The sequence below is a fragment of the Balaenoptera acutorostrata genome, chromosome 21, assembly GCF_949987535.1.
Source record: "Balaenoptera acutorostrata chromosome 21, mBalAcu1.1, whole genome shotgun sequence".
NCBI lineage: Eukaryota > Metazoa > Chordata > Mammalia > Artiodactyla > Balaenopteridae > Balaenoptera > Balaenoptera acutorostrata.
This window is the reverse complement of record NC_080084.1, coordinates 28,843,908-28,860,990: the sequence shown is the minus strand read 5'-3', so window position 1 is coordinate 28,860,990 and position 17,083 is coordinate 28,843,908. Positions and strand designations below refer to the sequence as shown.

Sequence of the window (17,083 nt, the reverse complement as noted above, 5' to 3'; positions counted from 1 at the left end):
CAGCCCCGAGTTCCCCGGGCTGCGTGACCTGCCTGCAGGCACCTGAGTTTGCCACCCTCGGGTTAAGAGTGTGGATTTTTCTGGGTGTGGTTCCCTTGATTCAGTGTGGGGCTATCTCAGGTTAAACAGACAGAGAAATTTCTGATAGGTAAACATTTATCTGAATTTGCTTAAAATGTGCCATTTCCGGCTTGTTCATAAGTCCGTCCCATGAAGCACATCAGGAACTTCTATTTGGTTGGGTTTAAACTTCCTTTAACCTTTGTCTTAGTCCATCTGGGCTGAGAGAACAAGAAAACCACAGAGTGGGGGCTTATGAACAGCACAGTCTACTTCTCCCAGTGCTGGAGGCTGGACGTCCAAGGTCAAGGTGCTGGCAGATCCTGTGTCGGGTGAGGACCCCCTTCCTGGTTCACAGACGGCGTCTTCTCTCTTGTGTCCTCACATGGAGGAAGGGCTGGGGGCTCTCTGGGGTCTCTGTTATGAAGGCACTGATCCCAGCATGGGGGCCCCACCCTCATGACCTCATCATATGAATGTTGGGGGACACAGACATTCAGTCCTGGTTCCACATCCACATCCACAAGGTCACTCTTTGAGCCCCATCCATTCTGCCGACGCAGCCAGATGGCAGCTGTGCTGACCTGAGGGCAGAAGGTAAGAACCACTGTCCAAACGACTTGCACAAAATTCCCTCATTTTCTCCTCCTCCGACTGGAGTGAAAGTTGCAACCCGGGGCCATTGTCTGCGGTTTGAAGCCCATTCTCCATTGAGCCACCAGGAGGCGACCTGGGCATGTGGATCGAGGAGCCCAGTGGGCAGATGCAGGGTCAGATGCAGGGTCAGGTGCAGGTGCAGGGTCAGGGGCAGGGGCAGGGGCAGGGTCAGGGGCAAGTTCAGGTTCAGGGGCAGGGTCAGGGTCAGGTGCAGGGTCAGGGTCAGGGGTGGGTTCACGGGCAGGGGCAAGGTCAGGTGCAGGGTCAGGGTCAGGGGAAGGTTCAGGTGCAGGGTCAGGGGCAGGTGCAGGTTCAGGTGCAAGGTCAGGTGCAGGCTCAGGGGCAGGGGCAGGACGGTTCATCCAGTCGCCTGGGTTGTCATGTACTTGCCTGTCTGAGCTCAGCCACTGCTTGTGAAGAAAAGCAGAGCGAAGGTCTTGTCTCTGGGGCCGTGTTCTGCAGGTGACGGGGACGCACAGGGGCTCCCTGGACAGTCGGGGCTGGGGGGGGACTCCTCCCCCCAAAGGTGGGTCCTCAGCTGCTCTTCTGGAAGATGACACAAGTACAACGTCCTCTCCCGCAGGTGCAGGCGTGACGGGGCCTGAACGTGTCTGAGGGATGGAACGGGTCCCCAGCTGGGACTTCGGGCCCTGGTCCTGCCCCACGGCTGTGCTGAGGCTCATGTCGCCCGAGAGTGGACTCTGTGGTCACCTGCCCTCCCCGCTGGGCCGGCGAAACCTTTGTCCTCTGGGCTCCCAGGGAGCAGAGGCCGTGGCGTCGGTGGAACTGGGCACGGCCAGGGTCTGGCTTTGTGCAGGAGATGGCTGCAGCTGTGTCCACTGGACATTCAGACGCCCGATCTGCTTGTAAATCTCATTTTTTCATGCCAGTGGTGAGCCAGGCCGGTCCCCTCCCCCAGCAACGTGTACAGAGCCATCCGTCCTTGCTAACTGCAGGCCGTGGGGTCCAGGTGGGACGTGGGCGCTGAGGCTCCATGTTCCGGAACATTCTCTGGGAGCTGTGTGTCCTGAGAAGGGCTGAGAAGAGACCGTGGGTCGTGTTCAAGTGCACTGTTAGACCGGCCGGTCTGAGCGTGACTCCACTTCTCCCTGCTCTGGGGTGCTGAGCCGCTGGCCCGAGAGGTACCGGTATCGACCCGCCAGCTTCAAGGGCGGGTCCTGCCCGGTGTCGTCCATCCTAAACAGCTGGTGGGCTCTTGACGTATCTCCTGGGGCCACTTTTTGACTGAAAACTAGTCACTGGCCTAAAGCTGCAAAGTGTGGGCAGTGTGGCTTTGCTGAGCAAGGCCCCTGCTCGCACTGTCAGCATTTCAGCATTTCTGCTGACAGGCCTGCTTAGGGCCCCAACCTGACCTCCTCCAACAAATGCTCCAGACTTTTTTGGTCTAATCCAGACGGAGGTCAAAAGAAAAGGAAGCCGTCACGCCAGACTTTTTAAGGTTAACACAAAACGCAATCTGACATGTATAAGACGGATCAAAACTATTAGGGTGGATAATTTTTAAGTGTAATATCAGCTGCTTCTGGCAGAGAAGACATGCAGATTTTATAAGCTTGAATAATGTGCCTCTGCTGAGTGTAGGGTCCTGAAGATGGGGACCCTCCCCACCAGACTTGGTGGAATACGGACCATTCTCTCCAATGGCCTAAATCAATTCCTTAAAGATAATCATTAAATACACACGATGGAGGACGCTAGAACATGCCCAGTAAACATGATAACTGAATGTTTCCACAGCTGTATGTTTCTTTCAGGGACTCTAAACCTGCCTGTTTCCCCTTTTAAATGTTGATTATAACTTCACGTCATAGGCAACCAGGCGGTAACTCTTTAAATTTCATGATGAACTTGAATGGGATTAATTGGAAAATATTAGAGAAAACATACTTTTTAATGATCCTGATTAAAAGGGATAAATTGGCAACTCTGACGTGCTATGCTGCCTTTGATGTGGAAGAACATTCTGTAAATCCACATGCCTCCTTGTAAATTTAAAAACAGAACAAAACAAAATCAAATCACCTTGAACCATTGCTATGGGAGACCTTGCAGAGACCTACTTGTGTTTTAATGAAAATGTTTGGTCTGAAAGAAGTCAGTGTATGGATTATAAATAAAAGAACCTGTAAAGTAACGTGATTACTGTTTGGTTATTTCTCCAAATAATATCAGGTGAATATTTTCTTTAGTCAGATAAGGAAAAGTGTGTGTGTAACAATATATATTTATATTTATTTATACATAGTATAGTATACATATAAGTATACATATAGGTAAGAGTGTCCCCTTGATTTTCAGGAAGATCAGAACCAAGTTTAATGCCAACCGTATTACCTAATTTAGTCCATGGTATTTCTGTTCACTCCTGACTGTAACATATAAAGCGCAAATTATCTCTAAAATCTCTTCCTAATCTCTTGCACTGTGGTTGTTTACATGTTTCTCTTCAAGCCACCTCCTAGCACCGTCCTCACTGTGACATCCGTCGTGACAGTGATTTACGCTTCCCCTCCTTCCTGAGGTCCCCTGGGGGACAGCCGGGTGGCAGAGGACACCCCTCACGGCTGGGGAAACACCTGTCTCCTTCCCACCCCTGCCCCTCCCCTGCCCATACCCTCGCGGCCTCTCTGCTTTGGCTGCACTTTTAAATCACACCCCCCTCCCCAAAGCTGGGAGTGTCCCCCCACTCATTCACCAGGCTGCACATGTGCAGGGGTCTTTTAACAGGCAGGAAGGCAGTGAGCACAGAAAGAACGGACGTTCAGCTTGGTTACAAGGGGCCGAGGTTACCTGAGGATCCACTTACCATGTTCTGTTGGCAAAGCCAGTAAAACTGCTGGAATTTCTGCGACATCAGAAGCTGGGCGCTCCCAACAGCACTCCTGATTTTCCCGAGAACTGTTAAAAAAAAAAGAAAAAACAGGTTTAAAACTGGGTCCATTAAAAAACAAAAGCAAAAGCATCACACAAAGGGGATATGACCCAAAGAGCAAAAGCTATTATTCTATCATCTCTGTTACTGGAGGTGAAACCGCTGAATTTATTATGGCCACGGGCTGAACTATCTTTCCGGCTGCTCCATTCCTGAGCATGAAGGAAATTCAAAGACGACCAAATGCCAGCCACTAGGATACTTCAGTGTTGGGGGAAATTTAGCTTGGAAAGCTACTGCTAACACCACCAAGCCCTTCGGGGGTCAGCAGGGTGACCAGTTCCCCCGACCTGCTCACATCACCATCCGCTGACCCGTAGAAGCGTCACATTCGGTGGTAGTGAGAACATCCCGCTTTGGGGTACCTGTGGGCTAGCTCACCAGCGCTTTCAGGGCGTAGGAAGTGTCAGTTTAATACAGAAACGATTTGTAAGTTGTAAGACTTTAATCAAATAGCACTTAAAAAATGTAAATAATATAGTTTTGTCAGTGGAAAGGGTTTAACCAATTACCCCATAGCTGTGACAACTTTGGGATTTGCACTGGGCAGATAAAAGACTTTGGGCATGAAATTTCTGGGAAAAACCCACACCTGCTGCCTCCAGTGGCCTCCATACTTCCCATCTTTCTGCCCCAATCCTTCCTTAGTCTGTGTAAACGTCGTCATTATTTTGGAAATAATAGCTTTGGTGGATCCCAGCTCCCATGATTCTCAAAAGCATGCAGGAATCTGTAGGAAAACATTTCTGGCGACTATACCCAGGCCCACTTATCTCTGACATTTTGTCTAAAAGCAACAATTCCCAGCTATTTCACTGAGCTTACACGGCATCTTCCTCTGATGGCCAGAAGCATCTTCTCTTCTGGGTCCCCCTCGAGACTCTGTGCAGAACACAGATAACAACCAGCCACACGGACCCCCTGAAACTCAAAGTCGGGCCAGTTTGCTAGTCTGGCCATTCCCTCAGGCTTTCAAGAGAGCAGGGCAAGCTTGTCTCCAGTGCCCTGCGGGCAAGCCTTCAGGAAAGGGGGGGTTTTAGCCTGGAGGTTCGTCCGTCATGAAGCAGAGAAACAGCCATCACCACTAACAGGCTATTTAAGTACTTACTCTGGACAGAATGCTTACGTCCTTGAGGTTTTATCTGGAGAAGAGCCCACAAAGGCCAGCCCCATTAGCACGTGAGTCACCTGGGGGTCTGGTTACAGGCAGATTCTGACTCAGGGGGTCTGGGGTGGTGCCTGAGACCTGGCATTTCCACAGAGGTGTAGCCTGAGTCCAGAGAAGTAAACTCAATTTCGTTACCTTTCTCCCCAATTTCCCAAACATCAGTAATTTTGACAGGCAGCCTTCATTAAAATGACTTGAGACATTTAACGTGCGTTAGAAACTGGCATCATGGCCTTCCCTGGTGGCGCAGTGGTTACGAATCCGCCTGCCAACGCAGGGGACACGGGTTCGAGCCCTGGTCCAGGAAGATCCCACATGCCGCAGAGCAACTAAGCCCGTGCGCCACAACTACTGAGCCTGCGCTCTAGAGCCCGCGAGCCACAACTACTGAGCCCGCGTGCCACAACTACTGAAGCCTGCACACCCTAGAGCCCGTGCTCCACAATAAGAGAAGCCACTGCAATGAGAAGCCTGCGCACCGCAAAGAAGAGTAGCCCCCGCTCACCGCAACTAGAGAAAGCCTGCGCGCAGCAATGAAGACCCAACACAGCCAAAAATAAAATAAAATAAAAAAAAAAAAAAAAAAAAGAAACTGGCATCAAAGACTGATCCCTGAGCCTGGCCACACAGCTGCTGAGACCCTGTTCCTTGGCCTGCCTCGAAGGGAACGGAGTCACAGACACCGTTGGGAAGGGCCTCGATACCACGTAACCAAGTGTCACATGTTGGAACTGATGTCCCAGAAATAAACCCATTGCTGTGAGGGGTGCTGAGGACACATCCTAATGCAACAGAAATCAGCCACACGACAGAAGGGATAGCACAGCCTTCATTTTTACAGGGTGAGGCTCTGGCCCTACAGACAACGTGTTCGGAACATGATGCTCTCCTGGGTAAGTTAATGGCCTGAAACACTTCTTAGTTTGCCTGTGTTTTCTTACTTGTCCAGATTGTTGTTCCCCAAAGTCTTATTATGGCAAATTTCACACGCAGAAAACTTGAAAGAAAGTATCACAAGCACCTCCACCCCATCCCTTAGAATCACCAATCTCGGAGCGTGTTTATTTTCCTGACCCACTTGGATAAGCTGTGGCCAGAGCCCCATCCGTCATCATCCTGTACGACCACAGCGCCATGACCGCTCCTAAGAAATGAAGAGTTCCCTAATATCATCCAATTCTAGCTTGCTCCTAAAATATGAAGAAGAGTTAAAAATGTAACTTTTAATACAAGTGAGTTAGCTAGATAACACTCTGGCATCCTTTCAGACTTAAAAAAAAATGTTGTCTTGTCAGCATCTTGACACTTGGGCCCTCGTGTCTCCTACCAATCCACTGCGAGAGGGGTTTACTCCCCCAGACCCCTGATCCCGCCCACCTCCTCTGTCTGCTTTGCCTGCAGCCTGGCAGGAGGGCAGTGGGGTTGGAGCACCTCCTGGAAGGGCCAAAAATACTTCCTACTTTGTTCCCAGTTTGATACCCCAAACTGAATATGCTTCTGCAGCTCTGGTCTCACTGCTGCTGAGTGGAGGAGTTAGTTTTGTTTTTGAAAAGTTGAATTTTCACTTGTAAACCCCTATAACTTGCATGACTGATGAAAACCTTTCAAGAGACTTGTTTTAACCAAGCTGTCACTGCAGGAATATATAGAAGTGACTCATGTATAAGTGCACTTCTTTTCACTGACTCTGTGCTTACTGAAATGGTATGTATTTATTTATTGTTAATTTCTCTAAGCCTCAGGTTTTTTTAAAATTTAATTTAATTCATCTTTTTATACAGCAGGTTCTTATTAGCTATCCATTTTATACATATTAGTGTATATATGTCAATCCCAATTTAAAAAGTCAATCAGTTTTACCCATTTTGAGGTTTTAATCCCCAATTTTCATATTCTTCTTAAAACGTACTTCAACGGAAGTGTTAATATAAAGTACTTCAGTTTATCGTCTTTAGCACAACGTGGATAGGTGGGTGATATCTGGGTGCTGATTTAATGTAGTGGAGACTTATCATAAAGGGTATAAATTGATTATTGCTAGAGAGAGATAATGACTGTCAGAGTGTAGCTAATGACCTGATTGCGAATGGCAGGAGAATTTGCTGCTCAGTGAATGGGGATGATACTATCTGATACCTATAATGTAAATAGCTTCCTATAATTGCAAAGAATTTGAAGCGAAAATTCAATTTATTCTTTTCCACTATCCTTCCCTAATTTTGTCATAGTTTAGACACTTTCTTTCAAGAGCTACAGATTAGGACGTATGCTCATCAGAATGCAAACGTACAAAGAACCTGAGACAACCCTGGCCTTTGATGTACAAAGAAATTTGATTAACTGACTTGCCCCTTTAATTTATTTTTCATGCGTGTTCTACAATTTTCAATTCTATCTAAATTTGCTATGAAGTGCCAGGACAACATTTACACTATTCTTTTCTTTCAAAATTTGAGGTGGGTTTTTCTAAAATTTGCAGACAGTTTGAAATGATCATTTGAAGATGTATTACTCCGGGATCTCTTGGGATTCCTTCCTGACGCATTTTGTAGAGCAGGCTGTGGGACACGGCTGCTTCCACAACCCTCCTCGCTTCCGGATCTCTGGCTTTATCATTTTCGCTTCGTTTCGTGTTTCTTGAGCACACGTTTCTTTTTATGCTCCAGTTTGCCTGTGGCCACTGGGTGGCTGGGCCGTGTGGGGACATCTCCGTCGTGCACTGACCACATCCTTAGCAGGATTCCAGGATCCCAACCAGGCTTGTGTGTCCTGGCAGGGGTCTGGAAGCAGTGGCTCTTCGTTCCCTGGATGACTGGTCAGATCCCAGAGGCTGTAGCGGCTGCGGTGTTCAGAAGCATCATCATTGGCTCTGGTCCTCAGTGTGCTGTCTTTGCTGATGGGGACTCCTGGGCAAACTGCAGACCCAAGGGCACTTTCTCTGTGGCCCGTGGCCTCCTCGTCCCCTGCATTGCCACGTGGCCCACGAATCCTCAGGGTCACTACCCGTTGTCTGCTCTTCCCTGTGCCGACCGCACAGCGACCGAGCCACGCCCCCTGCCACCGCGGCCATCCAGGGAGCATTGCCCCTCCGCACGGAAGGACTGGGGGACCCATGCCGGACACCGAACCCCGACGCCGGCGTTAACATGACTCGTGAAGCCGGGGTCCCTTAGATGAGGAAGGAAATCACCAAAGCCCCCAGCTCCGTGGGTCTGTGGGTCCGTGTATCGGACTTGGCGATGTTCAGATTATTCGCTTTTGGGCAGAGCTGTTTTGGGGGCAAGAGAACGTTCCAACACCTCTCAAGAGACCCCATTGTTGAGTTCCTTATACCATTCATATTTCTACAGACCTGCTGAGTAAGATCTTTGTGGTTCTGGAACCATTTCTTTTATTTCAGAAAACATACAATTTTTTTGGTTTTACTTCATGCCACTTACCCGTTTGGTTTAACATAATTAACACAAAAATCCCAAAACACTAGTCTAGTGATGGTTTACAATCCTTCCAGAATATATCTCTTTATGTATTAACAATAGGAAGCCTGCTTTAACATGACTTAACTGAAACCAGTATTTAACTGGGCTCACGATGTTTTTATTAACCACAGAGGGCTGAATGAATCTAAATTCGTTCGGCCAATTCAGTGAGCCGTGATTATAAAATTACAGCTTGGGAGAAAAGTTATCTCACGTAATGGAAATTTCAGTATTCCAAGCTCAGGGTTTTGGTTCAACAGCCATTTAATTTAAGCTTCGCTTTTTGAAAGGGCCGTAACCAATAACTCTGTATCTGTTCTTAAAACGAGGACTAGACTTGAAGGTTACCTGACCTTTAAACATTACTAGGGAAACAGCTAAATGTGGCTAATATGGTGCTAGTTTAATGGGCAAAGCATACAGTTGAGGTTCAAAACAACTGTTTTGTCATCTTGGTCCACAAAAAAATAAAGCCAGGCCAATAAGAGAAGAAATTAAGAAAATCATAAAAAGGATCAAGCAGATCTATTCTCTGTTCTTTGCCTCTGAGCCTCATAGAAATGCAGTTGCACGTAGTTATTAAACGGTGGTAGGAAAACCCACGCAGAGTCACGATTACTGAGCTGGTGCCTGTGGAATGGGGTCTTCCCCAGCCCGGCCGAGGGCGACTGCAGGATGCGTGGGGTTTAGATGCTATGCTTTAAGAAGGCGTGAGCAGGGCTGTGACCATCCCCCCGGGTGTGAAGGCTGCACCTCTTCCCGCCTTCTTCCTCTCTCTGACTCTCAGTTGCACAGGGCTTCTGCCAGGCACTGCTGGCGGATAATCGATGTACCAAGTGTGAGCCTTCCAGGAGCCTAAGATGTCAAATGACAGCGGGGGGCTGGGCGGTAAGAGCTCTGGGAAAACGCAGAGCCGTCCCCGCCTTTGAGCAGCATGTCCCCAAGGCAGTGGAGGACGACAGAGCCCAGGGACTCGAGAGGTCGTGGCTTAGCCTCCCCCCACTACCTGCTTGACCAAACCCACCTCCCCTCAAGGTCCAGCCCAGATGCCACTGTCACCAGGAAGCCTTCTCAGACTTTCCCTGCTGGCAGCATCTCTCAGGCTCCTGAGAGAGTCCTTTAAAAGCACTGGCTCTGCACTGCTCTTGCTACACTTCATATTTCTCACTCGCCATGAGCAGCTCTGCCCTGGTCTTACTTCACCCCTTCTTAGGTCACCGCAGCTTCTGTGCTATACACTCCTCTTCGTATCCACCTGCAGTCTATCGAACGACTCAAGAGTATGGGTTCAGCAAATATCTGCTGGGTGTTTACAAGACGGAGGGAGTCCAGAAGAAGGTCCCAAAGGTGCCAAAAAGATTTAAAAAAACTTGTGTATGGAAATACAATTGAGGGACGGCAGAAACTCCCTTCCCACTCTGCCTTGCTGAAGGAAAAATGTGTTCTCCAGATGTCCAGTAATAAGACAACTGAACATCCTAAGTGATGGACTCTTATTGTTGATGTGGGTCACTGTAGATCATCAAATCGGATTTCAGACACAGTACACTTACAGCATTACTCCCAGAATTTTCTTGAACGCCCCAGTGACAAGAAAATCATAACTTATGACAATGCTTCAGTGCTGAAGCCTTTTAATTTCACCTCTCAATTTCCAAGGGCTGAGGCACAACCCAAGTATGTATTTTAAGGCTCAGGGATTCTCTCTGGACCACAAATGGGTGTCACAGATTCAGAGAATCAGAATGAAGTAAACGGCCAGGGATAGGGGCTCAACATTTTCTAAAAGAGCAGAAGAAGACAGTGTTAGAATACAGAGAAGAAGTTCCCAGGAATGGAACATCTGGATTGAAAAACGTCGGGCAGCGTGGTGGGAAAGCACAGCTTTTGACACAAGACAGCTCTGACTTTGAGCCTGGATTCCATTGCTCTACTCTGTGGAATGTGGGGCAAGATTTTAACCTCTCTGAACCTCAGTTTCTTTACTTCCATAAAGGTGACAGTATTTTCCAGGTATCACGCTATGCTGAGCCCTTGAAGATGTAAGTGATGCACTTAGCGGAGCCCTTGGCACTGTGTTCAGTACATGATGGCTTAGAGATTTCTTTTAAAAAACATATCTTTAAAAAAAATGATAATCCTTGATAAAATAATAACTGAATTAAAGGTACACGCTAAATATGGAAAATCATGACATGGCAGGTTTTGCTCTGGGTTGTCTTACAAACACAGCAAGGACTAAGGCCTCCATCTCTTCCACGCACAGAGGGAGACCAGAACCTTGTGGATGTGTCCTAAACGGTGTGAATCCACATGATTCTAGAATAAAATGCTACAGACATACTGTGGGGTAAGCCCTGACAAGGGTTACCTCTTGCTGAACTGTCCCCCCATCTCCTCCCCTTCAAAGGCATTTCACAGAGGAGCCACAGGGCGTAGGAAACACATCCCGACTCATCAACCTCAGGCTCACGTCTTACAAGCCCCGAGGACCGCTCACCAAGCCCGGGCTGAACGCGGGGGTGTGTACAGAGCGGGAGCTGAAAGTCTCCTTCAAATCCCCGGTCAACTTGGGATAAAGAGGATAAATCCCTGATACAATTCAAACGGCTTCGCCCCGTTGAAGCACATACTGACAAGTGAAGAAAAGCTGCGGGAAACGAGGGATTTTTAAACATCGGATTGAGCGCAGTCACCGTCGGCTGTGCCCTCGACAGGTGACACGTGTGGACAAACGCATGGGGGCGGTGTGACTTTGGCAGCTACGTGCAGCGATGCCGCACGGCCGGGGCACCGGCTACACTTCCTCCAAAACCCTCAGCGTCTAGTACCCACTCCGGTGAAGGAGGTGTGGGGTGTGATGACTGAGAGAGGAATGTGGGAGAAGAGAACTGGGGATTTGAAGGCACTCTCCCCCTTTCTTCCTAAGTTAACAATGTACATTTTAACAACTCAGGATCAAAACACCAACCATTTTCTTGGACTCCTCAGTGGCCAGGGCCACTGTGTCTATAAGTTACCGTCCTGACACTTTCATCCTCGTGCCTCTACTGCCAGGATTATTGACATTTTCTCCTACAGCAGATTTCTGGACATACAATGTCAGGGTGACATTCCCAAGGACATCAGGTGTCCTTTTGAACTTCAGGATTTATAGTGATCTAGCAATTGTACAAAGGACTTCATGGAAAAAGAAAAAATTAAAAAGAGCATGCTTTGTCGAGTTAAGACATTCAGAAACGCCTCTGTGAAACTGTATTTGGTAAAGACAAGTGTTAGTTGTATGTACACTGCAATCATTCTTGTGGTATTCTTGGTCTATAAACAAAGTAGGGAGCTATCTGTTTCGAAATCAACACAGCAATTCATAAAGGATGCTGCTTCTGGACAATCCTGACAATAAGTTTCTTCAGGGAAAGGGGAGGCTGGTGCCTTTCTGCGCAAGAGCCGGAGACCCACCTGGCGTAAAGGGTTGGGAGCAGATCTGTGCTGCCCACATGAGGTCGGGGAACTTAGATTCCCCACCCGCCCGGGGATGGGGAACCGGGAGCCGCCATCACCAGCTGCCTGGTTAGTCGTCTACTATGTCCAATGTTTCTTTGGCATAAAGCCAAAGCAATTTCTTATAAACACAGGACAGTCATGATTCTAGAAAACGGCTGAACTGCTCCCTATCAAGTCATTGCCAGAATTCAAGAGAACCGGCACGTGGAACAGGAGATAAACTACATCCCTGTGAGCACAAGCCAGCCTGTTATCCAACAAACAAAACAAAACAAAAGGATGCCCTTTAATATTTTAGCGATTGCTTTTCTGCTCATTTACTTGTGTCTTAGAATTGGTGGGAGGCAGTAGGAAGCCCACTCATTTAAATTTACTCAGGGACCCAGGGACTTTCCCCGGGGATCCTGCCGTTTGTGTTACGACAACATCACGAGTGTCTACAAGCCTCAGAGGAGACCTGGGCCCTTACTTTCCTCCGCGAGGTCGTTCTCCTCCGCTTCCCTCTCCATCTCTTTGCACCAGCCTTCCATCCGCTTCGTCTCGCTGTGCAGCAGCTTCAGAAACCATGCGCCGTCCCTGTGGCACGGAGACACGTGGCCGCCATCCACCGTGTCCATGGACGGGTCCAGCCAGGGGTCGGGAGGGGGCAGGTCGGCAGTGTCCACGGGGGTCCGATAGTCCTCTCGGTAGCTGAAGAGCCCCTGGGTCCGGACGGTCCGCACCGCCCCGTACTGGGTCGGGGTGCTGGGCTCCGAGTGCCTCTGGAAGGAGGACCCAAACTGCAGGCCCTTGTCCTCCGTGGCGACGTGTCCCGGGAAGCCCTCCAGCTCCAGGTCCGCCTGCACCGCGGCCGTCACGCTGTTGGAACGCTTAAAGCGTCCGCATCTGCAAGGGAGGCAAGGGGGACAAGTGGGGCCTTTGCGAGGTGACCTCGGGCAGCAAAACCTAGATGCACCCATCAGGAGCGCGCCTGGGCCACAAGCCGGCACCTCGCGGAGAAGACGAGCGTTTTCATCTGTATTACAAGCACTTTGGTGCTTCATCTATGGCAGAACACCATTTGGCTTTGCAAACAATGAACCTCTCCCTTCTACCTAAGTTTCAATGTCTAAATAATGCCCACTTAAGACTTAAGTTTATTGCACGACACAAGGAGGCTTGACGTATCCCGTGAAACCACTATCTTGGAGTGGTCACTTCCCTTTCAGAAAGACGCTACAAGTTTACTCTCTTCTGTTTGTGGCATACACGTAAAACAAAGCCCTGCTGCTTCTTTTATGTCTACAATTCTTTTAAGTAATAACATCTGTGTCCCACTGAGTTTTGGTGGCTGTTCCTATCACAGCTTAGGACATGAGTTTCTTCTCCTATCTGAATATTGTAATATCATCCCGATTTTGTCTTTTATGCAAAATAATGAATCCAAATTCTGACCTCAGCAGGTGTTTAAAAAACATTTTCATCGTATGTATTTAAACGTCAGTCATTCCACACAGCCAGTTACTGAAATGATTGGCAGAAGTGAGCTTATAACAGGAGTGCAGATTTTGCTGGTGAGAACTCTGGGGGTGTGTATGTGCGTGTGTGTGTGCGCGCGTGCATGTGTGTCTGCACATCCAAACTTTGCCCATGCTCCATGTTTCGGCTCCTCAACAACTGGCCCCCCAGATGGCACACAGCTGTGGGTACAGCTGGTTAACAGACCTGCCACCATCTCCTGCCCTGGAGGCAAAGGAGCTGAGAACAAGCCACCACGGGGGACGGAGACAGCCAGCCCAGGTCCCCAGGTACAGACGACGTGCGGGTTCTGAGCTCGGCATCCTGGCGGAAGCCATCAGTTTGTGTTCTGAATTCCTTGGCAATCAAAATCTTTGCAGGTTGGTCCTAAAGCCCTCCACCGTGAGCGAATCACTGGGGCTTCACGATGCAATGCGCTCATCAGAATTTGTTCTTATGAAATTTACAAGATATGCTATTTTAAATATAAAATAAAATAGCCACCCTGTTTTTGTTACAAAAACAACACTCCTGTAATGGACTTCTCTGTGTTTGACAGTTTGAGGGGTTCCTTTGAAGTGTCACAATCCCAGCACAGCTAAGGTTTTAAACTTCTTTTAATCTCCCTCCCTCTCTCTCTGTCTTTCCTTTTACTTTTAACATTATAAGGTGAGAAAACCTGTGTTTGTTTCACCCTCAGCCTGTTTTTTCCCTTTGGATAAAGGACTCTAACATTCAGAGCTGCCAGCCCCTCTGCTTTCATAGGTGGTAAATTACTTTAGAAAAAGCGAGTCCCCTGCCGCTTGCAGAAACAAGGCATAGGAGGAAGTTAATTCACACTTGAATGATATACATTGAAAAGTATAAAGATATGACCCTGTTTCCTGGCCTGAATTATTGATGGTCAAATGGCCTGAATCATTGATGGTCAGTGTGGTCTAGACACTTGCAGTCAGGTTACAAACCAAGAGCCCCACTTGGGAGATGGCGGGTACTGGGGTATTTGGGGGGCTGCTTACCGTTTCTCGTCCTCCACCTGCACGCCAACAGATTGGTACTCCCGCAGGCCACGGCTCTCCGTGTCAGAGTCGGTAGCTGTTTCCACCTAATTCAACACAGAACACCTTATTTTAGAACCGAGACATGGGACCTGGGCCAGGGACTCTTTGTGTGTGTGTATTCATTTGTGGTAATTAATTATGTATTTGTTTAATTAATGCAGAGATGCACTTGACCCAGGAAAATGACAGAGAGAGGGAAATGCACTCATAGTGGTATAAGTAAGTTGCTACTGTGTTTCATCAAATTCTGCATCACCACTTGAACTCAACACGGCACCTCAGTCTTTTAAAGGTATGCAAATAAAATTGCTTTGTTTAGCTCGGGCAAAAAATAGGTTTTGTTAGATTGCATTATGAGAGGACTTAAAAGCTCTTATCACACCCTACAGGTACAGCATGAACCAGACAGAGCTAACAAAACACACAAGCGATTTAATAGGACTGTGCTGACGGCTGCACCCACATACAGGAACACACGGAAGGAATTTGAGCCTTTACCAGGGACGCCGAGGCAACCTCTCCGTCTGCGCCTACACAGAACTGTCTCTCTTTTGCTAACGACTGTGCCCAGAGCAGGGCGATGTCAGCACAGAACAGAAATCGTGCATTCTACACACAATCCTTATGGCGGCTGCGTTTGCCAAAAAGTCTCCCTGAACCCACAGAACCATTTATGATCATCACTGGTGTAAAGTTAACTCATGAGAGAATTCTAATAGCGCAGGTTTTCTGAAAACACAAACAAATAAACAAACAACTCCCCCCCGCCCCGCAAACTCTCAGTATGAAAAGTCTGCAAAACCAAAGGTTTAGTCAAATATTATCCCAGCTACTACACTGTCCCTTTTCCTTTTCACAAAGAATATTGCCTACTGTCTCAAAAGGACTTTTGACCCCAATCCACAAATGTCATAACTAAACTGTCAAACACATCTTTTCTTAAAAATATTAATGATTGCTGCAAGGGTAAGATACAAACCATTAAACGAATAATCAGGATGCTCTCCTGTGAGTTATGAAAGAAAAGGTGTACTTAATCATGCCTGTAACTTGGGATGCCCCTCGGCTAAGCCTTTGTCACTGGGGGCTGACTCATTTTGTGGTGAGTAGAAGTCGTGGTACTAAGAGCGAGCTGGCATTTGTTTTCCGCTGACCCCGCACCGGGTACCATGCTAAGAGCAGACAAGTGTTACTACACCTGGTGCACATGATACCCTGTGTCGTTTCCAGCCACATCGAACACTGAGGAATCAGAGAAGGTGAGTAACTTGCCCAGGGGTGCACAGCTTGTCGGGGGCAGAGCCATGCTCTGCACGGATCCGCTGTGGCCAGAATCAACACAGCCCCATGGAGACCCTGCAGCTCCCAGTGGGCTGTGGAGCTGGGGGCAGCAGTCGGGGGCTCCCCACTGTTTATTGGTGTAATTCTGAAAACATGCACAGAAGTCATCTCTCATTTGTGTTGCGTATTTTGGCGGCTGGAAGAGGAAATAAGTTGACTGCAGGGGGAAACGTGCTCGAATAAAATTCCTAACCTTGCGGTTAATCACCACGTCTTTTGAGTTTCAAGTGGGTCACGGCTCACATAAATGTTACCTTGCTGGGTGGGGAGACTGCTGTTATTGTTTTACACAAAAAGATTGCAATAAAAGTTAATATATTAAAAATGTTATCCCACGTCAGTGCAAAAGGAGCTACCTTGTGCTTTAACTGCTCTTCCATTCTATGGCTATAACCTGATTTATTTAATCAGTCTTCAATGGAGGGATAATTTGGTTATTACTAGTTTTCTGACATGGTCAATGACGCCGCTATAAATACACGTCTGCACGTGCATGTACTTTGGTGACTATACTCACAGCCCATTTGGCGGCTGAGGCAAAGGTATCCCATTTTACAATTTTGGTCGGTATTGTCGAATCTGATAGATGCATAATACGGGTGAAATTGCTTCATTCGTATAGTTTTAGAGAGGTATTTGTAATGGAAAGAGCATTAGCTTTTAATCATAAAAATGTTCCAAGTATTTCCCTTACTTTTTCCAGTCTTAGGATTCTGGACTAAAGAAGTTACCTTGAATTCTAACAAATTATAAGGTGACACTTGGGGACAATAGGAGGCTAGGAAAGTAGGATAATAGTAACATATGGTAAGTTTTCATTTCTCATGACACAGAAGAGCTGTGCAGCTATGAACATGATGGTTTAAGGATGACACCACGAAAGACGCTTACGATACAATGTCCACTAAGGAAGGTAGACAGGCAGGTGGCATGAGCGGTCAGATCACAAGACGTGTGTGCACACATAAAGCTACACATCTTCACAGACACATAAACATGCCATAAAGTGACTAAAAAGTACGACCAAGATATCACAAAATGCTTTTTTCTTCCTTTCTCTAGTGTGTACGTTTTCTCTTATAATTCTCTTATTTTTACAGCGAATGAGGAAAAGCAGCTTTGGAGGCAGTCAAATCCTGCCACTTGCTGGCCGTGTGGTACTTGGGTAAATCTCTTAAATTCAGTGGAGTCTTTTCTTCCTACTCTCAAAAGCGAGGGAAGCGCTGGACACCTGGTCTGATTGATGTAAGACTCTTCGGGTGGAGCCAGATTCAGGTCAGCTTCTCCACAGCACATCTAATGCTCTGCCCTCTCACCCCCGCTTTTAAGATCAGCAGCTATATTAACAATAAGGTATTAAATT

At 47.7% G+C, this 17,083-nt stretch overlaps 1 protein-coding gene across 1 annotated transcript in view; it reads right to left on the bottom strand.

Moving 5' to 3' along the window:
• The window catches only part of DLGAP2 (DLG associated protein 2), a 209,077-nt gene that overhangs the window by 5,343 nt on the left and 186,651 nt on the right, over positions 1–17,083 (bottom strand). The window contains exons 9-11 of the mRNA XM_007188953.2: positions 14,338–14,423; positions 12,291–12,706; positions 3,545–3,636 (exon numbers count right to left, since the gene is read on the bottom strand). Of these exons, the coding sequence (XP_007189015.2) occupies positions 3,545–3,636; positions 12,291–12,706; positions 14,338–14,423 (594 nt within the window). The remainder of the gene's footprint in view (positions 1–3,544; positions 3,637–12,290; positions 12,707–14,337; positions 14,424–17,083) is intronic.